Source organism: Chiloscyllium plagiosum, unplaced genomic scaffold (genome assembly GCF_037043375.1).
Source record: "Chiloscyllium plagiosum isolate Xiang-an unplaced genomic scaffold, Cpla_swu_hap1 HiC_scaffold_2, whole genome shotgun sequence".
Lineage (NCBI taxonomy): Eukaryota > Metazoa > Chordata > Chondrichthyes > Orectolobiformes > Hemiscylliidae > Chiloscyllium > Chiloscyllium plagiosum.
In genome coordinates, this window is record NW_028270140.1 from 14,773,366 (window position 1) to 14,800,918 (window position 27,553).

General features: G+C 41.7%; 1 protein-coding gene across 1 annotated transcript in view; it reads left to right on the forward strand.

The window, feature by feature from the left end:
• The window catches only part of kcmf1 (potassium channel modulatory factor 1), a 129,613-nt gene that overhangs the window by 66,620 nt on the left and 35,440 nt on the right, over positions 1–27,553 (forward strand). The window contains exon 3 of the mRNA XM_043719754.2: positions 15,436–15,575. Coding sequence (XP_043575689.1) covers positions 15,436–15,575 — 140 coding nt within the window. The remainder of the gene's footprint in view (positions 1–15,435; positions 15,576–27,553) is intronic.

Consider the following 27,553-nt stretch of genomic DNA (forward strand, 5'->3'; position numbering starts at 1 on the left):
ACAGTATAGCAAAAGGACAGGAGCTTTGGCCCACCAAGATTGAGCTGACACATGATGCCTTTCTAAGCTAAAAATATTTTGTCTCTATACCGTTCATATCCCTCTATTCCCTGCCTATTCATGCATTTGTCAAGATGCTTCTTCAATGATGCTATTGTAGCTGTCTCCACCACCACCTTTGGCAGCGTATACCAGGCGTTTGCCAAATATTATGTAAAAAAAAAACTTGTCTCTCACATCTCCTTTAAACTTACCCCCTTTTACCTTAAACCTATATCCCCATGTAATTGACATTTCAATCCTGAGAAAAAGACATTGTCTATGCATTCTATCTGTCCCCCTCATAGTTTTGTAAACATCTATTAGGTCGTCCCTCATCCTTCGATGTTCAAGTGAAAACAAGTCAAGTTTGTCCAATCTCTCCTCATAACTAATATCCTCCAAACCAGGCAACATTCTGGTAAATACTGGAGTTTTGTATTCACATTGGGCGCCACGTTACAGGAATGATGTGAACACATTGAAGAGTGCAGAAACTAGTTATAAGAATAGTTCCAGGAATGAGGATCTTCACTTATGAGGATAGATTGAATAAGGTGGGACTGTCTTGGAGAGAAGCAGGTTGTGAGGTGATCTGATAGAGGTTTTCAAAACTGAGACAAGTTGGATAAGCTAAATAGGAAGAAACTGTTTTTGTTTGTAAAACGAACAACAACAAAAGAGCTTGGATTTAAAGTGATCTGCAAAAGAAGCCAGGGTAATGTAAAGAAACGCATTTTCATTCTGCATGTAGCTAAGGTACAGAAGCATTGTCTGAAAATGTGGTGGAGGCAGGTTCAATTGGGACGTTCAGGAGAGAATTGGATGATTATTCGAATAGAAATAGTGTACAGAAGTATGGAGAAAACGCAGAAGATTAGCACCAATTAGTATATTCATTCAGCAAGCCAGTGGGGGTATGATAGTCCACCACCTTGAAGACAATAAAAATGGGCAACAATTGCTGGCTTTATCAGTAACCTACTTCCCATGAACAATGCATAATTTTATTCAAGTGCATCAATTCTACTCCCTTGCCAGTGATGCTTTCCCTATACCTTTTTCTTCCACCCTTTGGCCATTGACTTTGAGAGGTGGTATGTGGGATTGCATGAATTAGACATATGCCATCAATCTTGCCTACAAAACCTGATGTGATTCTTGAACCGGAGTTAATTATATGGTGTAAAGATCAAATGTAATTTCAAAGCAGTTGAGAGTTTTGAGAGATTATTCCTAATCTCTCAAAACTCTCCTAATTCCTAAGTATAAAACAGGTTAATTGACAAAATAGCTGTTAAGATTTTGCCCTTTCGCACGAACTGCTTTTCTGTAAAAATTGTTGTACATGTGTTAATGGTCTGTAAATGCTTGTTATTGTATACCTGTGTAAGTGGATGTCTAACTGTCTTTTAACAAAATGGAATACATCACCTTTTAATTGAGTGGTTGAATATTAGTACCCTCTGAAGTGGTCTAACGAGAAACTTTGTTGGGTAACATACGTATATCCCTTTTCAAGATGGCAGCCCAATGCTTTTTCAAGCCATTTTAACTTTATAAAAGGAGGGATCGGGTTTCCCATAGCCAGGGGGAGGAAATAAACTTTTTGCTGTATTTGAAAATGAGCAGAGTGTATTGTTGGACTACTTGCAGTGAGGGCAACTTAGTTCTACCAAGCCCAATTTTGTTTTTTGCCATGCACTTCCCAGCATGGCTTAATGAATGATAACAATGAGCACAGGGCCGAACTAATTTTCTTTCCAATCTGTTTCCTTGGCAGGCAACATCAAAATCAGTTGAGTCCTATTCCCCTGCCCATTTTCATATCTGCTAACTCGGTGTAGGGTAACTTTCTAACTCACCTCTGGATTGGCAACCAGTGTATATGTCTTCTCAGCAAATGGAAGGTTGTACTTCCAAGTTTGCTTCTCAAGTTCAAGGGACGATGACTTGAAAGACTGTAGTGAAAATCTAGTGTGGCCATCCACTACCAGATCGAGCTGAACCATGTAAAACACATTACGTCCTGCTCTCTTCTGCTAAAACGTGCTGTCATTCCAGGATAATCCTCAAATACAAAGATAATCTCATCATTTATTTATGGTAAATCATTGTTTGTACTCTTCTTTCTTGTCCTCTCACCCCTGCCTGTACAAACCAAGATGAGGAATTAATGAACATGTTTGTCAGTAAATTGGCAACAATTCTATCACCTTCCATTAACTTACCTTGCCAAACTTTAATGTTTCCATTTGCCATGGCCTTGTGCTCACATCTTTCTCTAGTTTGTCTCCCCCTCATGAGATGCTCCCTGTATATACTCATCTTGGCTATATGTGGCGGGGGGGGTGTCAAAACGTGTGGCGCTGGAAAAGTACAGCCAACTTGCGGAACGTTTCAGAGAAACATTTTAGTATGGGACATACACACTAAACATCCCCAGCGCTCTGTAGCTGACCACTTCGTCAACTCCCCTTCCCTCTTTGCCAATGGCATGAGAGTCCTTGGCCGCCCTCACCACCTGACAAGTGGAGGAAGAACACGTCATCTTCTGCCTTGGGACCTTCTAACCACATGGAACCTATGTTGATTTCACCAGTTTCCTCATCTCCCCTCCCCCCACATTATTCCAGATTCAATCTTCCAACTCGGCAGCCCCCTCTTGAACTGTCCTACCTGTCCATCCTTCCAACCAATCTGTTCCACCCTCTGCTCTGACCTATCACCATCACCCCCCACCTGTCCAGCTATGCTTTTCCAACGTCACACCTTTTTACTCTGGTCTCCAGCACCTGCAGTCCTCACTTTCTCCTCCTCCTTGACTATATGTAGGTACATTGACAGCATTGAAAAGGCATGGTTAGTAAGTTTGCAAATGACACTAGAATAGCAGGTATATTGGACAGTGAGGAGGGTTATCTGAAATTGGAGCTGGACCTTGATCAGCTGGGGAAATGGGCCAACAAATGGCAAATGGAATTTAATATAGATAAGTGTGAGGTCTTGTGTTTTGGAATGTCAAATTAAGGCAGGAGTTCCATGGTGAATGATGGGGCCTTAAGGAGTGTAGTGGAACAGAGGGACCTTGGAGTTAGTACATGGTTCTCTAAAAGTGGTGTCGCAAGTAGACAGGGCAATGAAAAAGGCATACTGGTCTTGATCAATCAGGCCATTGAGTATAGAAATTAGGAAGTTATGTTGCAGTTGTACAGGATGTTGGTGAGGCTGCACTTGGAGTGTTGTGTTCAGTTTTTGACACCTTGCTATAGGAAGAATATTATTAAACTGGAAAAAGTGCAGAAGAAATTTCCAAGGATGTTGCCAGGACTCAACAGTCTGAGCTATGGGGAGACGTTGGACAGACTGAGACGTTTTTCTTTAGAGCCTAGGAGGTTTGGGGGGGGTGGGGGAGAGGAGGGAAATCTCATAGAAGGCTATAAGATCATGGGGCATGGATAGGGTGAATACACTCCAGTCTTTTTCCCAGGGTTGGAGAATCAAGGATGAGAGGGTGTCAGTTTAAGGTTAGTGGGGAAAGAATAAAAAGGAACTTCGGGGCAATGTTTTTACACAGAGGGTAGTACACGTGTGGAATGAGCTGCCAGCAGAAGTGGTTGAGGCATGTAAATTAACAACATTTAAAAGGCATTTGGACAAATACATGGATAGAAAAAATTTCAAAAGATCTGGACCAAATGCAGGGAAATGGGGTTCGTGTGGACAGACACTTAGTTTGGCATGGGCCAGTTTGGGCCTGTCTCTGTGCTGTAGGACTGTGTAACTTGCTGTCTTTTCCCACTAAATGGCTGATCATTCAACTACTATTCCTTGCCACCGATTAGTCAATATTGTAACCAGTTCTCTCTCAAATGGATCCTCCTCCTTTAAATCTTCCGTCAATACCCCTTTCCTTGAAATTCCTAGCCCCAGTATCCTTGCAAATTATTGTTCGGTTCCAACCTGTCTCCCTCTCCCCTTAAATATGTTGTCTCCTTCCAAATTCATTTCTGTTCTTTCTTAGAATTCATGTTTGAGTCGTTATCATCAAATCTCCACCTTTGTCACAAATGGCCCTTATCCTGAATGATAAGGTGACTAATGTGACTGTGACACATGATACATTTCCTTTCTTAGGCCACCTTCACCTCTCTGTATCCTTAGAATTGAACACACCATCCCGCTCTGCCTGTATGCAAGATTTTACTCTCTTATGGGATTGGGTATTGCCAGCAAGACCAATATTATTGCCTTAATTGCTTTTGAACTGAGTGACTTGCTAGGCCAGCTCTGAAGGTAATTAAGAATCAACTACAATGTTTGGGAGTAGATTTGTAGCTTGGGTGCTCGTTGTGCTTCTGTTCGCCGAGCTGGGAATTTGTGTTGCAGACGTTTCGTCCCTTGTCTAGGTGACATCCTCAGTGCATGGGAGCCTCCTGTGAAGCGCTTCTGTGATGTTTCCTCCGGCATTTATAGTGATTTGTACCTGCCGCTTCAGTTTGTCAGTTCCAGCTGTCTGCTGCAGTGGCCGGTATATTGGGTCCAGGTCAATGTGCTTATTGATTGAATCTGTGGATGCTTGCCATGCCTCAAGGAATTCCCTGGCTGTTCTCTGTTTGGCTTGTCCTATGATAGTAGTGTTGTCCCAGTCAAACTCATGTTGCTTGTCATCTGCGTGTGTGGCTACTAAGGATAGCTGGTCGTGTCGTTTCTTGGCTAGTTGGTGTTCATGGATGCGGATCGTTAGCTGTCTCCCTGTTTGTCCTATGTAGTGTTTGCTGCAGTCCTTGCATGGGATTTTGTACACTACGTTGGTTTTGCTCATGCTGGGTATCGGGTCCTTCGTCCTGGTGAGTTGTTGTCTGAGAGTGGCTGTTGGTTTGTGTACTGTTGAGTCCCATTGGTCGCAGTAGTCTGGCTGTCAGTTCGGAAATGTTCTTGATGTATGGTAGTGTGGCTAGTCCTTTGGGTTGTGGCACGTCCTCATTCCGTTGTCTTTCCCTTAGGCATCTGTTGATGAAATTGTGGGGGTATCAGTTTTTGGCGAATACATTGTGTAGGTGTTCTTCTTCCTCTTTTTTGCAGTTCTGATACACTGGAGGTTGGTGGGGTGGTAGGTGAGGACCAGTGGGGTTCTGTCCTGGTGGCGATTGGAGGGGCAGGGTTCAAGGGCGGAGGAGCCGGAAGTGGAGATGCGGTGGAGAGTATCGTCAACCACGTCTGAGGGGAAATTGCGGTCTTTGAAGAAGACCCTCTAACCACAAGGGATGAATGCAGATTTCTCCACCTTTTTCATTTCTCCCCCCCCCCGCCTTTTCTCAGTCCCAACCCTCAGACTCAGTACCGCCTTCTTGACCTGCAATCTTCTTCCCGACCTCTCCGCCCCCACCCTCCCTCCGGCCTATCACCCTCACCTTAACCTCCTTCCACCTATCGTATTCCCTCGCCTAAGTCCCTCCTCCCTACCTTTTATCTTCGCCTGCTTGGCACACCCTCCTCATTCCTGAAGAAGGGCTTATACCTAAAACGTCGATTCTCCTGCTCCTGTGATGCTGCCTGACCTCCTGCGCTTTTTCAGCAACACATTTTTAAGCTCTGATCTCCAGCATCTGCAGTCCTCACTTTCTCCCTGTTGGGCCGAAGGGTCTGTTTCCATGCTTTAAGTAATCTAATTAAAAAAAAACCTAAGTCTCACATTTAATCCGAAAATGAATTTGCAGTGTCCTTTGAGATTATTGAAATTGTCTATTTATCCGTAGAAACAGACAAAGTCTTTTCCCTGGGGTGGGGGGAGTCCAGAACTAGAGGGCATAAGTTTAGGGTGAGAGGGAAAAGATTTAAAAGAGACTTAAGGGGCAATTTTCTCACACAGAGGGTGGTATCTGTATGGAACGAGCTGCCAGAGGAAGTGGTAGAGGCTAGTACAATTGCAACATTTAAAAGGCATCTGGATGGGTATATGATTAGGAAGGGTTTGGAGGGATATCGGCCAGGTGCTGGCAGGTGGGGCAAGATTGGATTGGGATATCTGGTCGGCATGAACGAGTTTGACAATAGGGTCTGTTTGCGTGCGGTACATCTCTTTGACTCTATTTGTAACATCGGTCAGCCATCTTGGCTCATCAGCCCGAAACCCTCATTCATGCTTTTGTTACCTCTAGATTCTACTATTTCCAGTGTAATCCTATATGGATTCCATTCTACCTTCTATAAACAAAGTCATCCTAAACTTTCCTGGCTAGGTCTTAAGTTGTGGCAAGTCCCAGTTTCTACTGTTGCAGTACTTGCTGATGTGAATTAGCCCCTGGTCAAGCAATGTCTTTGCTTTTAAAGCTCCGTTGGTTTTGAAATTTCTTACCCCATCCTCTGAGATATCTCTGCTCATCTAATTTGGCCCTTGAGTTTATTTATTTCACTATTAAAGAACATGTCTCCAGTTGCCTACAAACTCTTGGATATACTCCAACTTCTGGATTATACTCCCTAATCTTCTCCACTCCTCTGCCTTGCTTTCTTCCTTTTAAGAGAATCTTTAAACCTATCTTTACCAAGCCATTGCTCATCTAAGCTGTAAACTCTTGATGCAGCTCATTGTTGTTCTGTGTTCTAAAATGCTCCTGAGAAGACCTTTTGGGATGATTTGTTATAGTAAAACATCTGCCGCTCTTCCCTCATCAATCCTCTTATTACTAGTTCAAAAACTCAATCAAGTTTGTGAGACATGATTTCCCAGACACCCAGCCATGCTGACTCTCTTTGCCTTTCTAAATACATGTAAATTCTGTCCCTCAGGATTCTCTCCAACAACTTGCCCACCACCAATGTCAGGCTCACAGGTCTATAGTTCCCTAGCTTTTCCTTACCATCTTTCTTAAATGGTGGCACACCATGTTAGCCAACCCCCAGTCTTCCCGGACCTCAACTGTGACTATCATTGATACGAATATCTCAGCAAGGGGCCCAGCAATCACTTCCCTCGCTTTCCACAGAGTTCTAGGGTATCCCTGATCAGGTCCTGGGGATTTTATGCGTTTCAAGAAATCTAGCACTACCTCCTCTGTAATATGGACACTTTTCAAGATGTCACCATCTATTTCCCCACATTCTATATCTTCCGTGTCCTTCTCCACAGTAAACGCTGATGCACAATATTTGTTTAGTATTCCCCCAATCTCCTATGGCTCCACACACAGGCTGCCTTACTCATCTATGAGGGGTCCTATTCTCTTTGTGTTAATCCTTTTGTCCTTAATGTATTTGTAAAATCCCTTTGGATTCTCTATAACTCTATTTGCCAAAGCTATCTCATGTCCCCTTTTTGCCCTCCTGATTTCCCTCTTAATTATAATCCTACTGCCTTTATATTCTTCTAGGGAGTCACTCGATCTCTCCTGTCTATATCTAACATATGCTGCTTTCTTTTTCTTAACCAAAACTTCAATTTCTCTCGTCATCCAGTTTTGCCTACACCTACCAGCCTGTCCTTTCACCCTAATAAGACTATACTGTCTCTGGACACTTCTTACGTAATTTTTGAAGGCTTCCCATTTTCCAGCCAACTCTTTACTTGTGAACATCTGCCCTCAATCGGCTTTTGAAAGTTCTAGCCTAATACCGTCAAAGTTCGCCCTCGCCCGATTTAGAACTTTGGCTTTTAGATCTGGTCTATCCTTTTCCATCACTATTTTAAAACTAATACAATTATGGTTGCTGGCCCCAAAGTGCTCCCCAGTGACACCTCAGTCACCTGCCCTACCTTATTTTGCAAGAGTAGGTCAGGTTTTGCACTTTCTCTAATAGGTACATCCAAATACTGAATCAGAAAATTGTCTTGTACACTCCTGAACAAATTCCTCTCCATCTAAACCCTTAACATTAAGGCAGTCCCAGTCCATGTTTAGAAAATTAAAATCCCCTGCCATAACCACCCTACTATTCTTAAAGATAACTGATCTCCTTACAAATTTGTTTCTCAATTTCCTACTGACTATTAGGGGGTCTATATGTATGTGGACTTCAGTAAGTCTCCTCATAGGAGACTGCTTAGCAAGGTTCAATCTCATGGAATACAGGGAGAACTAGCCATTTGGGTACAGAACAGGCTTGAAGGTAGAAGACAGAGGGTGATGGTGGAGGGTTGCTTTTCAGACTGGAGGCCTGCTACCAGTGGTGTGCCACAAGGATCAGTGGGTACACTGCTTTTTGTCATTTATATAGATGTCTTGTATGTGAACATAAGAGGTATAAGTTGGTAAATTTGCAGATGCCACCAAAATTGGAGGTCTAGTGGATAGCCAAGAAGAAAACCTCAGATTACAATGGGATCTTGATCAGATGGGCCAATGGATTGAGGAGTTTAATTTAGATAAATGCAGTATTTTGGAAAAGCAAAGCAAATCAAAGCAGAACTTATCCACTTAATCGTAAGGTCCTGGGGAACGTTGCTGAACGAAGAGACCTTGGGGTGAAGTTCATAGTTCCTTGAAAGTAGAGTCACAGGTAGATAGGATAGTGAAGAAGACATTTGGTATGCTTTCCTTTATTGGTCAGAGCATTGAGTATAGGAGTTGGGAGGTCATGTTGCAAGTGTACAGGACATTGGTTAGGCCACTTTTGGAATATTGCATGTAATTCTGGTCTCCTTCCTATCAGAAGGATGTTGTGAAGCTTGAAAGGGTTCAGAAAAAATTTACAAGGGTATTGAGAGGTTTGGATGATTTGAACTAAAGGGAGAGGTTGAATAGGTTGGGCCTGTTTTCCCTGGAGCATCGGAGGCTGAGGGGTGACCATATAGAGGTTTATAAAATCATGAGGGGCATGGATAGGATAAATAGACAAAGTCTCTTCCTTGGGGCGGGGGAGTCAAGAACTAGAGGGCATAGGTTTAGGGTGAGCGGGAAAGATGTAAAAGAGATCTAAGGGGCAACGTTTTCACACACACAGGGTAGTACATGTGTGGAATGAGCTGCCAGAGGAAGTGGTGGAGGCTGGTACAATTCCATCATTTAATAGGAATCTGGACAGATGTATGAATAGAAAGGGTTTAGATGGAAATGGGCCTCGTGCTGGCAAATGGGACTAGATTAGGTTAGAATATCTGGTCGGCATGGACAAGTTGGACCGAAGGGTCTGTTTCAGTGCTGTACATCTCTATGACTATAAAGGCAGTGTACAAATGAGTTGTTTCGAGCTGTGAATCTCAGGTTTATACTTAATTGTTGTGTTTGAAAATCAATATCAAGTTTGGAATTCAGTCAAGATAATCCTGGAACGCTTCAGGAAGCATGGGCCACTTCTGGTGGTTTCTACGTTGCTCATTTCAGGACAGAACTTCAGAGTAGTTGTCAAAACTGATGTATGATTGGATGATAAAAGAAGGCTACATCAGAACTTTGCACTCTCCTTGTTCAGCAAAAAATGACTTTTGTTTGGATCTAATGGAAAATTAATAAATGCAGAAAATGCTTTTAGAGAATATTATATTCTGCCTGGAGGACTTGTAATCATATTAAAATTATCCTGGTTCTTCACTCATGGAATTGGTAACAATAAAATGTACATTGGTTAACCTCCTAAGATTGTGGTAACAATTCCTCAATCTGTTCAAGACATCATGGTGGAAGCATTTGTTGAGTGGAAGAGTAGTCACAGTTGTGCTTGATGCAGGACCTCTTATTCAAAGAAGCCTGCTTTTACAACTAAGTTACATCAGATCAGATGTGCAGGATGGCATATGTTTGGGGGTTTAGGATGCTGGGTGGGATTAGGATGGGAAGCCAGGTAAGTGGAAAACTACTTACCATAGTTGTCGGGGGCGAGTTCAGGGTGAAGGAGGGGAATGGTATTTAGTCCAGCAGAGTCAGGTTAATGGGGCTATGGGTTGGAGGAATGCAGGTGGGTCATTGCTGAGTAAAGGAACATTTTGCCTTTTGGTTGCCATTGTAAGCATAGAACATGATTAGATCCTCATTATTCCTTTTAATGAATCATAAAGCTACCATCAGTGGAATACTAAATTCTGTAGTTTTGTGTGCTCACGCATTAACCATTTTTCTGTGATACTGAGTGAAAATGCGATAATTTTGGCAATTTCTGTGCCATATTAGTGTTGCCACCTGAAAACTATTTAATTAATTTCTGAGCCATTTAGAACAGAAAAGGAGTGTGCTTTTGTCCCATAATTATGGAATGGATTCAAATCTAGGTACCAGAGATGAATCAGCAATGTGCTGACTTGCACCACCTAATCTCTCCATTTTAATTGTGCATGTAGATTGTGTCACCTTTAAATATGGTGTAGGTACAGAGGAAGTAGGAGCAGACAAATGGAATACTGCTACGTTGTGTACTCGTAACATCAATTACTTAAGAGAGAATATGTATGGTTACTTAATTCAATTCAGGAAATGGCTTGTGTGGAACTGAAGAGATGAGTATTGAAATTTGAAGACTAAAAATCTCTCTTTGAGGTATTTGAATTGTTTACCTGCTTAATTCTGCAGTTAGCAAATTAATCACTCAATTTTAATTTTTCCATTAAAAGATTTTGAAATACAATACACTATTCACCATCTCCTTTCTGGGAGAGGCAGTAAGGAACCAGAGGAAACAGTCTCAAATAAGAGGTAGGCTGTTTTGGACATAGAGGAGAAGGAATTTCTTCACTGGGAGAGTGGTCAATCTTTGGATTCTCTAACCTTGAGAATTGTGGAGGCATAGTCACTCCACAGCTGACAGAGATCAGTAAATTGTAGAAGTTAAAGACCAGCATTTGTTGGCCACTTTGGAATATTGCATGCAATTCTGGTCTCCTTAACGGAAGGATGATGTGAATCCTAAAGGGATTCAGAAAAGATTTACAAGGATGTTGCCAGGGTTGGAGGATTTGAGCTCTAGGGAGAGGCTGAATAGGCTGGGGCTGTTTTCTTTGGAGTGTCAGAGGCTGAGGGATGACCTTTATAGAGGTTTATAAAATCATGAGCATGGACAAAATACATAGACAAGGTCTTTTTCCTGGGGTGAGGGAGTCCAGAGGTAGAGGACATAAGTTTAGGATGAGCGGGGAAAGATATAAAAGGGACCTAAGGAGGAACCTTTTTACACAGAGGGTGGTGTGTGTATGGAATGAGCTGCCAGAGGAAGTGGTGGTAGCTGGTAAAAATACAGCATTAAAAGGCATCTGGATGAGTATATGAATAGTAAGGGTTTCGAGGGATATGGGCCAAATGCTGGCAAATGGCAATAGATTAGGTTAGGACATCTGGTCGGCACGGACGAGTTGGGCCAAAGAGTCTGTTTCCATGCTGTACATCTCTGACTCTGTAAGAAGCTTGAGAAAATTGTGTGTTAGATGAACGGCCATGGTCTCGTTGAATGGTGGAACAGCCTTGTGGTCTTTCCTATTTCTTATGTTCTTGTGTGCAGATGGTTTGTTACACAGTCCAAGGCAAATGATGTCATGTACAAGAATGCCACTTCAATATACATAATTCCACATTTTTTCTGTAAGCAAACAATTGGAAATTCCCATATGTGGTTACCAATTTACAGGGAGGGGAAACATTCAAATGACTTTCACAATGTGCAAAGCAGGAAGCCCGTTTCTAAATTATAAACCAAACTGAGTTCAGTTAGCATAAGGTAGTTGAGTATGCTGCACTTAGCTTTTGAGCTCCGATTTGCAGTTATTTTGTTTAAGACAATAAAGCAACTTGAATTGGACTTAACCTGAACAAGAAGTATAATCAGCCCTATGGATCAAGATGGGATTGACAAGTTCAGGGTACTCTTTGAATGATCAGCTTTTTTTTGTAAGGACACAAAACTTGAATTTGGGTTGACAAGCAGCAATGGCTGGGGAACCTCAAGTGTGGATGGGTTATTTGTTTGAGTTTTAACTACTTTTATATAAAACTTATTAGCATGGTCATCAGATCTCTAAGTGAATATGAGGACTGTAGATGCTGGCGATTAGAGTCTATAGTGTGGTGCTGGAAAAGAACAACAGGCCAGGCAACATCTGGGGAGCAGGAGAATCGATGTTTTGGGCAAAAGCTCTTCATCAGGAATGAGACTGAGCTGAGGGGGTGGTGAGATAAATGGGTGGAGATCTCCATCTCCACTTTGTCCTGCTGGTGCTTCCTACCTATTGTGCAGTAGCTGGTAGAAATTTTTAGAGCTGTCTGAAAGACATTTGTCAAGCCACCATCAAATGGGGCGGAGGGGGTTTGGTTACTCAGCAATACTTTGTCATACCTTGTGAAACTCGAAAGGATTCAGAAAAGATTTACAAGGATGTTGCCAGGTTGGAGGATTTGAGCTATATGGAGAGGTTTAATGGGCAACGGCTGTTTTCCCTGAAGTGTTGGAGGCTGAGGGGTGACCTTATAGAAGTTTATGAAATCATGAGGGGCATGGATAGGATAAATAGACAAAGTCTTTTCCCTGGTGTGGGGGAGTCCAGAACTCAAGCGTGAGAACTTAGGGTGAGAGGGGAAAGATATAAAAGAGATTTTAAGGGGCAACTTTTTCACGGAGGGTGGTGTGTGTGTGGGGAAAAGGGCTGCAGAGGAGAAGTGGTGGAGGCTGGTACAATTGCAACATTTAAAAGGCACCTGGATGGGTATATATATAGGAAGGGTTTGGAGGGATATGGGCTGGGTGCTGGCAGGTGGGACTAGATTGGTTTTGGGGTATGTGGTCGGCATGGGCAAGTTGGACTGAAGTGTCTGTTTCCATGTTGTACATCTCTATGACTCTGTAACATATTTAATTATCTTTATTTGTCATTAAAGAGCAAATAGTTAAGTATTTTAACATCTGCAAAATCACAAAAGAGTTGACACACAGAATTTTCTTGAAATTTGCTATGTAAAATGGGAGTCAACTAAAAGTTAAAGATCGCAGTACTCCTTTTTAAGACAGCAGTTTATTGGATGCCGTAGAGGTGGTCCTCCACCCAATGATCTATTGTAATTGACAGTGCTATGTCCAGTCTGCAATTAGCTGAAACCTTCATGAGGCATCTCATTTAATGGCAATATTCCCAAACTGTTAGTTAGATGGCTAGGATAATCCAATTGGTGTTCTGGTTTTAAGTGATAGGTGGAGGTAGAGCACAGAGAGAAGAAGAATTGGACAGTCAGGAGTGGATAACAATTAGCCTAGGAGAATGAATAGCTACTATTGGGACAATTAGCAGCTAACAATGAGCTGTTTGTTAAAGCAAACTTGGTGTGTGGAGACTGGGGTAAGGACATGGCCAAGATGCCTCCAGCTCGAAAATTCTTGAACTCACTAACTCAATGTAGAGTCCAGAATGCTGTAAAGTTGCCAAGCAGAAAACTAGGTGCTGTTCTTCCAATTTGCACTGAGCTTTGTTGGAGTACTGCAGCAAACCTGGTACAGAGATGTTGGCGGTGTGTTGAAATGGCTGGCAACTGGAAGCTCAGGGGTTTTTTATTGCAGACAAGAATGTAGCTGTTCAACAAAGCGGTCACCCAATCTGCTTCATTTCCCCAGTGTAGAAGAGACCCCTTTATGAGCAGCGAATGCAGTATACTAAAATGAATGAAGTGCAGGAAAATCGCTGCTTCAAGTGGGGGGGGTGTTTGGGCCCTTAAATTCATTCTCCGAGGCTGATTGTTATCCACTCCTTTGACTAACTGTTCTCCGCTATCTTTGAACTCTATCTCCACCTGTCATTTACTCATTACCCCTGCCCCGCACCCTATCTTATCAAAGTTTGTGCGAAGATTTGTAGCTCGGGTGCTCGTTGTTGTGGTTCTGTTCGCCGAGCTGGAAGTATTTGTTGCAAACGTTTCGTCCCCTGGCTAGGCGACATCATCAGTGCTTGGGAGCCTCCTGCGAAGCGCTTCTTTGATGTTTCCTCCGGTGTTTATAGTGGTCTGTCCCTGCCGCTTCCGGTTGTCAGTTTCAGCTGTCCGCTGTAGTGGTTGGTATATTGGGTCCAGGTCGATGTGTTTGTTGATGGAGTTTGTGGATGAATGCCCTATCTTATGCCTAAGAAACGAGGCTTTGCTGGCTACCATTGGTTCTGAGGAAGAGTCACTGCACCCAAAACGTTAACTTTGATTTTTATACATAGATGTTTCCAGACCTGCTGAGCTTTTCCAGCAATTTCTGTTTTTGTTCCTATTTGCTCTTTTGATGTTCTCTATGCCAATTCTTTATCTTTGATATTTGTGCTTAAAGGGACAAGTGGTTTCTCTTGTTCTCTGCCCTAAATCTCTTGTCTTTGACCCGCTCAATTGTTATAAATAAATTATGTCTTTATTTTAATTAAGTCCTTCAAATCACTCCCATTTTTCCCCAGTTTAAGAAGTCATCACTAATTAACCAATTCTTTCCTTGCATTTGTACCCCTGGTTTGGAGAAATATTTTCGTAAATCTGCACTATATTTTCTCTCACTTTCATTTCCAGATTAACACTAGATAACTCTGGTTTGTGAAAGCAAAAAGTTACAAGCTTAATTTAGTTAAATAGCTTTAAAAAAATTATAGTAGTTATGATGTATTGAATTTTGCCTTAGGTGGCAAAGGAATGGCCACTGATCTCTAAAAAACTAACCCACAAGAATCTAGTGATCTCATTAGAGTGGATTTCCCATTTCCCCAGGTCAGTTTGTTTTTGGCAGCACATTAATGGAATCTTTAAACATCAGTAGTGTGATCAAATGGATTTAGGCAGTCAGTCATGTGGAACTATATTCTCAAGTAGTGAACTAGGAAGTGTAAACTAAGCACATCTTTTCCCTTTTGAGTTTTGAAGATGTGAAGTAAATTATTGAAACTTACACATGTGATTAAGTAGAAGCCAAATTATCTCAAACTTTTAGTATAGCTTGTGGAATTTTTGATCATGAGGAAGAATTTTAATTAATTAATGCAAGGTTACTTTTATCAGAGTCAGCGAGGCTGTTTAGTACTAATTATGAAATTAGTATGCCATGTACTTCACTTTCAGTTCAAGTTTACTGAAAAAGTTGTATGAAGAGCTGAAGTGTGGATGATCTTATTAGTTTAGTGATACCCAATTGATTCTTATTTTGAAGGGATGATCAATCTATCTTCTGGAGAAGCTTCAAATCAAATGTATAACTGCATTTATGTGGAGTTCAGAGCAGTCAGTTTTCGAAAAGAAGTGACAAACACCAGAATTATTGCAAAATTGAGGTCATTGCCTAGAAATCTCTCTTTGCTTTTCAGTGAGGCTTAATATATTCTGTGGGATGTGTGCAGTGTTGCTCTAGTTTAATATTATTTGGTTGGGGGTGGGATGGAGTAGGTGGGGGGAAGAACATCCACTTGGTACTTGTCCCACATATAGTATTCAGGCAATTGCATGTATTGATGTGTGCATTATTGTTTTACAGATTTGTATTACGGTGGGGAAGCCTTGTCAGTTGAACAGCCACAATCTTTTACTTGTCCTTACTGTGGGAAAATGGGGTTCACTGAAACAACTCTCCAGGAACACGTTACTTCAGAGCATGCAGAAACATCAACAGAAGTGGTAAGAGTCATCCTGGGATTTTGAAAAATTTGTTATTGTGATATAGGTGATCCTGACAAGGTTGCATTTATGGCCCATCATTAGATGCACTGAGGGCATTAGGTTAGCCACAAAGTATGGGACTTTCACACAGGCTAGACTAGATAGGCCAAACATATTGTAAATTCAAGGATTGGAAACTTGAGACACCGGAAGTCTTGCCTATTGGCTGGAGAGCTTGGGAAAGACCTATGCTGCCTCTTTACAGAAAGATTCACTAAAGTACAAAGTAGTCAAGCATGGTGAGGCCACCATGGAAGGCTGTGTGTAAAGGTTTTCCCTGGGAATCATGACCCTGGAAACAGAGGTCTTGCCTACCAAGTACTCTTGGTCAATCAGAGTGTGGCAGTTCTGGTCATCGGCAGTACAGTTGGGAAAGTTGTGGCTGCTGCAGAAATAAACTGTACTGGGTGCCTCAGGATCTTGAAATGACCCAGGCCACAGGTAAGTAATGTATGATGGTGATGGTTGTAGAGAAAGGAGGTTGATAGCAAGGATAGGGGTTAGGTCTTAGCGCCATTCCTCCCTGTTCCTGATTTTACATCTCTTGTTCAGGCACTAGGTAAGTTGTGTACACAGTTTCAGCTGTCATGCACACTGGGTACTGACGTGTCCATCCATCCCTGAGTTGAGCACAGTAATAGAAGGTTGAGGTCATTGAGTGATCTTTTATTAGCCCATTAAGAATCTCCATTAGTGACGGTCGGAAGCTCTATCATGGCCTGCCTGCCCATAGCTTAACTACAGCAGAAGTGGGAAGCTGGTACCAATCAGGCTTATCTCCATGTCGCTTAATTCAATTTCCACCTCCAAACCTGCCACCAGTGAAAGGAGAGAATTCCATTTGTGAACTTTGGGTTGGTAATTCAGTCAGATAAAGAGTAAGCTTCTGTACTTCAAGTTGACTGTACCTTCACCTACCATTCAACTTCAGGATCATTGTCTTTAACCTCATATTCTCTTGTACTGGCTCTTTTCCATCTGCTGTTTGTAGCTAGAACTGTCTGAATCTTTGCCATGCCTATTTGCCCTGGATTTTTCTTTGTGAATCAGTGTTTGTATTTTGACTCCAGCTTTGGACCCAAACCTGTCATAACATTTTCCCCCTTTTTTCTTGGTTCCTTGTTTCGAGTTACTATGGTGTGCCAACTTTGATTTTTTCCCTTATTTACTTACTTTGGTTTGTCAGTGCATCTCCTCTTGCTCCAAAGTGTTAGGTTTGAATTCCCTAGAATACATGCAAAGCTACAATTCTGCATCCTTCAAGGGGCTGATCAAGGCACCTATTGTTACCTCTTACTGACTATCCATAATTGCAAATTATTGCTTAATTTGTGCAGCACAGCTGTCTGGGACTATTCATACCAGCTAACCATTCTGTTTTTATAGATTCTTCCAGAACCTAAATGATCAATACCCTTAGTATATGGTGTCAGAATATGTTTTTATTAGCAATCAAGATCCCTGCAATGATGACCTAACTATTGTGTTAGCATCATGAATGTTAGAGAAACTTGGCTTACAAATGGCAACACCTTGACATTTGGCAAAACCTCCTTACGTGATGATAAATTCCACCTCCTGCATTATTTAAACTGCTATATTGACCTTAACCACAAAATCACAGATTGGTCTCTTTCCCTATTCTTCTTCCATCTACTTCTGGGCACAGTAACTTAGTCAGGTTTAGTAAACTCCTCTTAAAATCAATTTCGTCTGCCATCCTCACCAAGCCTCCCTTTGAGTTTCTCATCAAAATCTCTTCACATCTTTCCTACTTTTTCCTTTGCTCTAATGCCTCCTCTGTGATCTCTTACTTTGTTACAACTACTGTTGTAAAATCTTAAGTCCATTCCTGACTGTGCCATTTCTCAGGACTTCACTACTCTTATCATCTTGATCAAAGATGAGGCCTTCCTGATCGACCTTGTTTATTTTAGTTTTTTCTTTTTGCCATTTTCAGCTATTTGCTACAATACTGTCAACCTTCTTCATTATGTCCTCATTTCTGCCTTTAACGCCTTCTGTCCCAAGAAAAACATCCACACTTGCCATATTTGTTCCATGTTCAAGGCACATGGATGAGTGTGTCCAGTGTAGATTTGATTTAGAAACATAGAATCTCTACAGCATGGAAGCAGGCCATTCATCCCAATGAGTCCACATTGACCCTCTGAAGAGCATCCCACCCAGACCCATCCCATCCCCGTAATCATGCATTTCCCATGGATAGCCCACTTAACCTATAGATCCCTGGACACTATGGGCAATTTAGCATGGTCAATCCACCTAACCTAAACATCTTTGGACTGTGAGAGGAAATCAGCACCCGGAGGCAACCCATGCAGACACTCGGAGAACATACAAACTCCACACAAACAGTAGCCCAAGATCCCTGGTGCTTAGAGGTAGCTAACCACTGAGCCAACATGCCACCTGCCATCCTTCACCAGAACTGGCTGGTTGTATTACACTTCCTGTCCTTTCTGTAAACTACTCCCTACCCCAATATCATCAAGGACTATGAAGATAATCCCTGATTTTATTGCTCCATGATCAATTGATATCTTGAACTTTGGGAGACTTCATTGTTTAATTTTTCTCTTTCTCATCTACAAACTGATGCTGTTATTTGCTGTGTCTTCAGCCATCGAGCCCTTTGCTCTAGAAAGCTACTCCTAAATTTTGCAAACTGTTCACCTTTTTACTCTTTAAAACTCACCTGTTTGACCAAGCTGTTTCTAATGACTCCTTCAATGATCTGAAGAATCAAAGGTGCTACAGTCAGTTCTGCTATAACGCAGTAGTTCCGTTCTCTGTGCAATCCCGTTTTATAGGAAAATCACGCAATAGCAGCAGCATTTAAACAAATGGGTCCAGAATCACGTTACAACCAATATGCGCTTTAAACATTCACACATTAGAAACAGTGTTCCCGTTTCATCAATCGCGCTACAACAAATTTGCATTAATGAAACACCCATTATAGCTGAATGATCTGTACTTAGAAAAAAGCAGTCGAATGATCAACAGTGTTTCACTTTCCTTAAGGAAAGTTTTTTTTTTAGTCCAATTCTTCTATTTCTGTGAAACGCTGTTTGTACTACTTTCTTCTAAGGAGCATCTTTGATTCTTCAGGTTATTGAACCATTATTTAATGCTGTTGTTTTTTAGAAATGGGCAAGTGACAGACTCTAATTCCACCTCAGAACAGAAATCAAACTTCACGGTGTTAGCATTATAGAGTCATAGAGATGTACAGCACGCAATCAGACCTTTTGATTCAACCTAGGGAAAAGACTTTGTCTTATTTATCCTATCCATGCCCCTCATGATTTTATAAACCACTATAAGGTCACCCCTCAGTCTCGGACACTCCAGGGAAAACAGCCCCAGCCTATTCAACCTCTCCCAATAGCTCAAATCATCCAACCCTGGCAACAATCTTGTAAATCTTTTCTGAACCCTTTCAAGTTTCACAACATCTTTCAGATAGGAAGGAGACCAGAGTTGCACGCAATATTCCAACAATGGCCTAACCAATGTCCTGTATAGCCGCAGTTCTGAATCACAAGCTTCCTTTGCAGCATTTGAGCTAAATGGCATCCCAAGCCCCTTTAATACTTTAAAGGAGTACTAATAAGTGCAGAGTTCACAGCACAATATTTATTTTAGGGCTCCTCTTCAGGGCTATTTTCATTTTTAGTGCCTAATGTTCTCCAGCTCCTTTATTAGATAAAGCAATCCTGTAGTTATGTTGTTTTCAGTACTTGCATTGACATATAGGGCACTTGACTCAGAAATAAAATTAGAAAAATTTGTCAATATTTTCAACAATTATCAATCCTCCATTAAATTTAAATCTACAACGCTGAATAAAAGCATTAATTTCCTACATACTATGTGTTTAAATTGACACAATGCAGCAGGTGCAAATTATCAACAGAAATTTTTTTTCCCAAAAGAAGTGACACTTTTCTGGATCCAAGGTCATAAACTAAATACACTCTCCAGATTGTTGAGGTTACAGCTAATGCATTTCCATCACATATTTACAAAAATGGGAATATTTTAGTCAGGCAATTAGTAACTCAGAATTTATCTAACAGTTGATAAAGTGTATTTCCAGTGTGTTGTCCTTATAGTAGCTCCTGAAAATACACATCATTAAGCTGCAAATTCCATGTTCTGTTGCAAGTAATTTTTCTTAACACAATGATTTTAAATTGTCCTAGCTTTTAATTAGCTTGAGTCTCCCATTTGAAAACTGTTATATCATCTTTGTAGCTCCTGCTCTTTCCCAACTCCATTGCAGCCTCCTGCTATCTACTGCCACCACCCCACAGCCTCCCATTCCTTGGTGCCTTCCTCCCCCGTCCCCTTGCAGCTTCCCTATCCCTCCTAATTCCATTCCTTACGGTCCCTCCCATCCTACCTGTCAGCTTCACACTCTCTAAAATTCTTGATTGCAGTTTCCTGCACATTCTCATTTCCCCCAATTACAGCTTCCCACATTCTCCCTTCTCCCCTCTCCCCTAAAGAAGTTTCCAGTTCTTCCTCCCACCTTGGCTGCCTCTGCAACATCCCTCGACCATAACCACTGTTATCTTGTCACTACTGGCACTTAACCTGTTTGCTGCTCTTTGAATCACATAGGTGTTTCTTTCCTCCCTTTGCTTTCATGAATGATCCCAGCCCATGATTTGGAGAGCAGTCCTGTATTATTTTCTTCTATTCTTTTTATACAGCAAGTTTTCTCTCATTTATCATCATTTAGTGAATTGTCATGGCTAATTGGGGATTTCCGGACTTTTAACTGCTATCCCCATGTATTTTGAGCATTTGTAAATTTAGTTATAATTGAGGCATGTAGAGACTAATGATTTTAAAAAGCTTCCCAAGCTGAGGAGTCTGGGCAGACAAGTCACAAGGCATCCACCACTGTGCTGGCAGGATTGTTTGTACTGTATACAATCAGTAAAAGCGGTATGATGCATGGTCCAGTGCTGAAAGTTCCTTGTTGACAATGAAGATATTCCTTTCAATGAAATAACTTTCATGCATCAATTGCAGCTAGTGGAGATAATCTTCTACAGTATCATATCAAATGAAGTCACCTGGGATGAACTGAAGAACACAAAAGGAGCAGTCATGCTGTTGGAAGTTTATAATGTGCATATCTCAGAAGTGAGGAGGAACAGTACAAATATTTAAGCAAATTTCTGAGAATTAAAAATCACTAATTATTGCATTTCAACTTGATATAAGTTGGAAAAGAATTAGTGCACAAAGTATAACAGATGCAAAATTCTTAAAATGCATATAGGAGAAATATATAGCTACCATGTAGCAAGTCCAATAAGAGAAGCCTGGACTATAGGAAATCAAATTGGGCAGGTGCAGTGAGTGTCAGTAAGAGACTGTTTTGCTGAAAGTGATCATACATATTTAGATTTTGCATAGGGTAAAATGAAAATTTTTAGTTGGGACAGCTTTCACTCAGCTGAGACTGCTTTTATTCAGCTGAGATAAGACTTGGCCAAAAGTAGCTTGGAAATAACTAAATGAGTGTAATTTGGCATTAGACCAGTGAGAGATGTTTGAGGAGGAGAGAAGGTCAGTCCAGAAAAATAAGTTTCCAGAAAGAAGAAGGATGTGATGCACAAACACCGAACCTTTGGATACAAAGGAACATATGTGGAATAAGGCAAAGATGAGACTATTTTGGCATCTGCCAAGAGCTCAGTTCTTAGACAGCATTAATTTAGTTTAGTTTAGTTTACATTACAGTGTGGAAACAGGCCCTTCGGCCCAACAAGTCCACACCGACCCGCCGAAGCGCAACCCACCCATACCCCTAACCTACCACTACGGGCAATTTAGCATGACCAATTCACCTGACCTGCACATCTTTGGACTGTGGGAGGAAACCGGAGCACCCGGAGGAAACCCACGCAGACACTGGGAGAACGTGCAAACTCCACACAGTCAGTCGCCTGAGGCGGGAATTGAACCCGGGTCTCAGATGCTGTGAGGCAGCAGTGCTAACCACTGTGCCACCGTGCTGCCCACACGTGCTGCCCGTGCTGCTACAACATGCTAGGGTGAAACTTAAAAAGGAAGTTAGGAGAATGAGAGGCCCTGAAAAGAGAGGCAAGTAAAATGGAATTTGAAGAAAGCCCGAACATATTCCTTAACATTAAACAATAAGAGGACAAATCTGGCTTATTAGAGACCAAGAACGTAACCTTTGTGTGGAAGCAGAAGTTTTGACTATTGTTCTTTTAATATTGCCTTGTGTCTGTCGTCAGGCAACTAGAGGTGGTTGTACATATTGTAGTTAAGGAAGCAGTGTGTGAAACATTGACTTTGGGAAATGTTACAGGGTTTAGCAATTTTGATAGTAAATGAATCACCAAATCTAGATTAAATGTAACTTTGACTTCTAAGGAGTGCCAATCGTTGTATTTGAGAATTAATCATAGCATATCATGGCAATGTGCAAATACCAAAGCTTGACTCTATAATTTTAACAGAAGCCTGATTAAGGCCTGTGGTAAAATAAAATACTGCCTGTTGTCCTGTAGGGATATACTAGTAGCGTTGGTTATGCACTTTCAGATTTGTGCACGAGAAATCCCAGGCTACTTTAATCACTGGCTTTAGCTCTCTCCCTGATGGATGTAATACATGCTCGCATTTGACAGGTCCATTAAGTGCACATATTCGTAGTGATTTCAGATTGCCATCAGAAATAATTTGGCCTTCAGTATGTACCATTTAATTCATATTTTGTATGCTCCATGATTTTATAGGCTGCACTTTGCCTGTGTGGGTCATACATTCAGTGTGGGGATAGAAAACTCACTCATTTTCAGGATATGAGCTCCTGTAGCAGATTGTAAAACGTGTTATCTTGTGGTTGGATTAAAATCTGGTGGAGTTTTTCATGTATTTGTTCATAAGATGTGGAATGTGACTGGTTAGGCCATAATTTATTGCCCATACTAATTGACCTGAGGAAGGTGATGGTGAGCTGTTGTCTGAACTGCTATATCCCTAGGGGTTTAGGGATACCTAAAGTCATGGTAGGAAGGGAATTCATAATTTTGACCCAGTGACAATAAAGGAACAATGATATAACTAAGTCAGGATGGTTTGTGATTTGGAGGCAACTTGTAGGTGGTGATGTTCCCATGTGACTGCCTGTGTCCTTTTCGGTGACAGAAGTTGCTGGTTTGTAAAATACAGCCAAAGCAACCTTGGTGAGTAAGTGCAGAGCATCTTGTAAATGGTACACGCTGCTGCCATTGTCAATGATTAAAAAAAGTGTGAATCTTGACAGTTGCTATTAGAGTGTCAGTTGAACAAGCTGCCTTGTCCTAGGTAGGGATATTGTCAGAACTCATGGCTTTTGCAGTGTCGAGTGTCTTCAGCTGTGTCGTCTTGTTGCATAGTGAATTTAATTGAATCGGTTCAACTGTGATACTGAAGATCTTAGTAGGAGACCAAGGTGGATCATGTTCACACTTCTGGCTGATGATGGATGTAAGTGCTGCAGCGTTCTACACCGATGTGCTGGGTTCCCTCCTTGTTGAAGTTGGCGATTTTTCTGGTGTTTCCACCTCCTGTTGTTTAATTATCCATTACCATTCATGATTGGCTGTGACAATACTTAGATCTGCTATGCCAGTTGTGGGATTGCTTAGCCTTGTCTTCTGTACACTGCTTCTGCTTTTTGACATTCAAGCTAATGGAATGTTAGCCATTTTTTTCAGGGGATTTGGAGTATGAGAATGGGAAAGTCTTATTGTATCTGTACAAGATGCGACTGAGACCATATCTGGAATACTGAGGGGTTTTGGTCCCCTTATTTAAGGAAAGGTTTAATTCACATGGAGGAATTTTCTTGTGAACGAAGGTTAAGACTCTACTCACTGGAGTTGAGAAGAATGAGAAAGGATCTGATTTAAAATTATTAGGGTTTTAAAGGGGCTGGGCAGGGTAAGTGCTGAGAGGATATTTTCCCTTATGGAAGAGTCTAGGACCAGACAGCATTGCCTCAGAATAAAGGGTGCCCTTTTAAGACTGAGATGAGTTTCTTCTTGGAGGGCTGTGTCTCTTTGGAACTTCTTGTCATAGAGAGCTATGGGGTAGCATCTTTGTGTATATTTAAGGCTGAGTTATATTCTTGATGTGGGGATAGGGCAGGAAGGTGGACATGAAGAATGTTAGATCAGCCATGACCCTATTGAATGGCGGAGTATTCTTAAGGAACCGAGAAACCTATTTCTTATGGTCTATTGTGCGTCCATTACAGATAAAGACCATTTGGAGTTTTTGTCATCCTTAGTGGACTACAGGTTATAGTGGTGTCAGTTGTGGTGTTAGAAGTTCAGTGATGAATTTAGTGTTTTTTTTAAAAAGGATTTTTTGAGATGTTTCGTCTTTTCTTTTAAGCATAAAGCTTACCACATATTGGAGTAGTTCATGCAGAATAGTTGGAAATGCCTGAAAGTGAAGCATTCATTTACCAATACAGTGCATATGCCTTCCCAAATGAAGCTGTCTTTGTCATTATTTTAACAACACTATTGCTTTTTTTAAAAAATGTGTTTCCTTTGCATATAAATGGACAAATTATACAAACATCACAGCGTTTTGGTATAGTTGAATGAGCAAAGTAGGTTGCCCCTTAATTGAAGAAGCGCTTATGCCCGAATCGTCGATTCTCCTGCTCCTTGGATGCTGTCTGACATGCTGCGCCTTTCCAGCAACACATTTTTCAGCTCTGATCTCCAGCATCTGCAGTCCTCACTTGTCCCTTAATTGTCCTGGTTTAATTCTTATATCCCAAAGGTGCAGGTTAATTTTCATTATGACCTTGTGTGCTAACTTCTGAGCTGAATTTCCAATTTTAAAATACTTGATGGATTGTCAAAACCTTAAGGCAATGTTTTTGGAGTTGGTGAATAAAAAAAAATCCATTTAGTTAAAAATCACACAACACTCAGTTATAGTCCCAAGAGGTTTATTTGGAAGCATTAGCTTTCGGAGCACATGTTGGTTTCAGTACTTTCATATGTAAATCGTAGAACTTTTTTAAAGTTCTCAAGTGAATTTTAACAATTGGTGTCATGTCGGCCCAGATAATGCATTGAAGGTATGAGGTGCCTGTGTGAGACTGTCTGTGCCGCAATGTTCAGACTGATTCTTATGTAGATTCATACAGTTTTTGAGCAAAATAAAATGTAGTTCTGCAAGTACAAATTTACCCCACAAACTTGTGTGGGGGGGGGGATGTTTAATGAGTGCCTGAGAGACAGTGTGTGTGAGTGAGAGTGTAAAGGGGTATAGGTCTTTGAGAGGGTGCGTGTGTGCGTGAGAGTGTGGGAGTGTATGTGTGACTGTATGAGAGAGTTTATGTGAGAGAAGGTCTGCGTGAGTTTATGGGTCTGTAGGTGTGTGTGTGTCTGTAGGACTGTATGTGTGTAGTGCAGTGAGGTCATCTGTAGTGTGACATGAACCCAAGATCCCAGTTGAGGTCATTCCCATTGGTACCGAACTTGGCTATCAGCCTCAGCCAACTTACATTGTTGCCTGTCCCGAATTCCGCCTTGGAAGATAGTCATCCGAAGGTCCGAGGTCAAATGTCGTGGACCACTGAAGTGTTCTCCGACTGGGGGGGAGCACTCCTGTCTGTTGATTGTTGTGCGGTGTCCATTCATCCGTTGCCATAGCCTCTCCTCAGTCTCACCAATGTACCATGCCTCAGGGCATCCTTGCCTGCAGCATATGAGATAGACAGCATTGGCTGAGTTACATAAGTACCTACCACATACATCACTCAGACAGTTGTGAATCTTTGGAATTCTCCACCCCAATTGATAATTGTCGCTCCTTTGAATATATTTAAGCCTGAGATGGGCTGATTTGAAATTAGTAAGCACGCGTAATGGTGGTATCCATGTCAACATTCTGACACTTCTTGCAGCATCTCCTGTGACAAGGTTGTATGGTGTTGTCCTGAAAGCCAGGCAGTTTGCTCTGAACAATGATCTGTTTGAGGTTTAGTGGTTGCTTAAAGACAAGAAGTGGAGGCGTGGGGAAGGCCTTGGCGAGGTGCTCATCATCATTGATAATGTGTCGCAGGCTATGACAACATGACATAGTGTTTCGGCTCCTGGGAAATACTGGACAACGAAAGGTACCCTGTCGGTTGCAGTTCATGTCTGTCTCCTGAGGAGGTCATTACAGTTTCTCGCTGTGGCACGTCAGAACTGGTGGTTGATGAGTTGAGCATCGTACCCCGTTCTTGTGAGGGCATCCTTGAGTACTTCCAAGTGCCTGTCACGTTCCTCCTCATCTGAACAGATCCTGTTGTTTGGGGCTTTTCCATAGGGGATGGCTGTTTTAATATGTTTTGGGTGGAAGCTGGAGAAGTGTAGCTTCATGAGGTTATCGTGGGTTTGTAGTAGAGTGAGATGCTGAGGTGCCCATCCTTGAAGGAGATGCATATGTCCAAGAATGAGAAAGATAGTAGAGAGCAGGCCATGGTGAATTTGATGGTGGGATGAAACTCGTTGATATCACTATGTAGTTTTTTCAGTGACTTCTTGCCATGGGTCCAGTGGAAGAAAATGTTGTCAGTGTACCTGGTGTATAGTGTTGGTTGAAGGTCCTACATAGAGAAGAGGTCTTGTTCAAATCTGCGCATGAAAATGTTGGCATACTGGGGTGCAAGTTTGGTCCCCATGGCTATTCTGTGTGTCTGGATGAAGAACTGGTTATCAAAGGTGAAAATGTTGTGGTCAAGGATAAAGCAGATGAGTTGTAGGCTGGTGCTTGGAGATTGGCATTTGTTGATATTGAGTACTGAGGCTGTTGCTGCAATGCTGTCATTGTAGGGGATGCTGGTGTAGAGTGCTGAAATATTGTGATGAGGAATATTCCTGGTTCGACTGGTCCGTGGTCTTTAGTTTCTGTAAGAAAAGTGTAGTGTTGCGACAGAAGCTTGGGGGGGGGGGGGGGGTCCCCAATACAATGGGTTTCAAAATGCCTTCATCATAGTCAGAGAGGCTCTCTCACAGGATCGCATTGCCCAATACGATGGGGCGTCCTGGTGTGTGTATCTTCGGAAGGCAGTAGAAGTTGCCTCTAGCACTAGCTTTTGAAACTAGCTTCATCAGGTGGTTGTGGAGTATAAGATCATAAGACACAGTTTATAGCAAAAATTTACAGTTTTTCAACTGTGGAGCCATGGTGGGCTTGGCTACTGCTGTAAACTTTTGCGATAAATTCTTTGTCTTATGATCTTATACATCACAATCACCTGATGAAGGAGCAGCACTCCAAAAGCTAGTGCTTCCAAATAAACCTGTTGGATTATAACCTGGTGTTGTTTCTAGTTTTACCTTGATTTGGCATGCATGAAATAAGCTATTTTCTAAATGATGATATGTCTACATTGTAGACTGCTGTCCAAGTCAGGCAGAAGCCATTAGGTGAGTGTGAACGTCCTAAAATAAAGTGCAGTAATGTGTTTTTGAGTGCCTTTTTATATATTAGAGCTCTGCTTTTTCTGGAGGAGTGGGTCAATGGAATTGCAGATGACAAGATGTTCCTATAACCCAGCAGTCGTCTTCTAAATTGGCACCTAATTTGCTCATTTATGGGCAAAACAGATAGTAGGCTGTGAAATTCCTGCTAGCCAGTGAAGTTTCATCACTCAGACAGTTGTGAATCTTTGGAATTCTCCACCCCAATTGATAATTGTCGCTCCTTTGAATATATTTAAGCCTGAGATGGGCTGATTTGAAATTAGTAAGCAGGCAGGAAAGTGGAGTTGAGGCAGCAGCTCAATCATGATCACATCTACTCGTGCTCCCAGTTCTTATATTTGTTTAGGTATGAAAAATTGCACCACCCCATAAATCAGT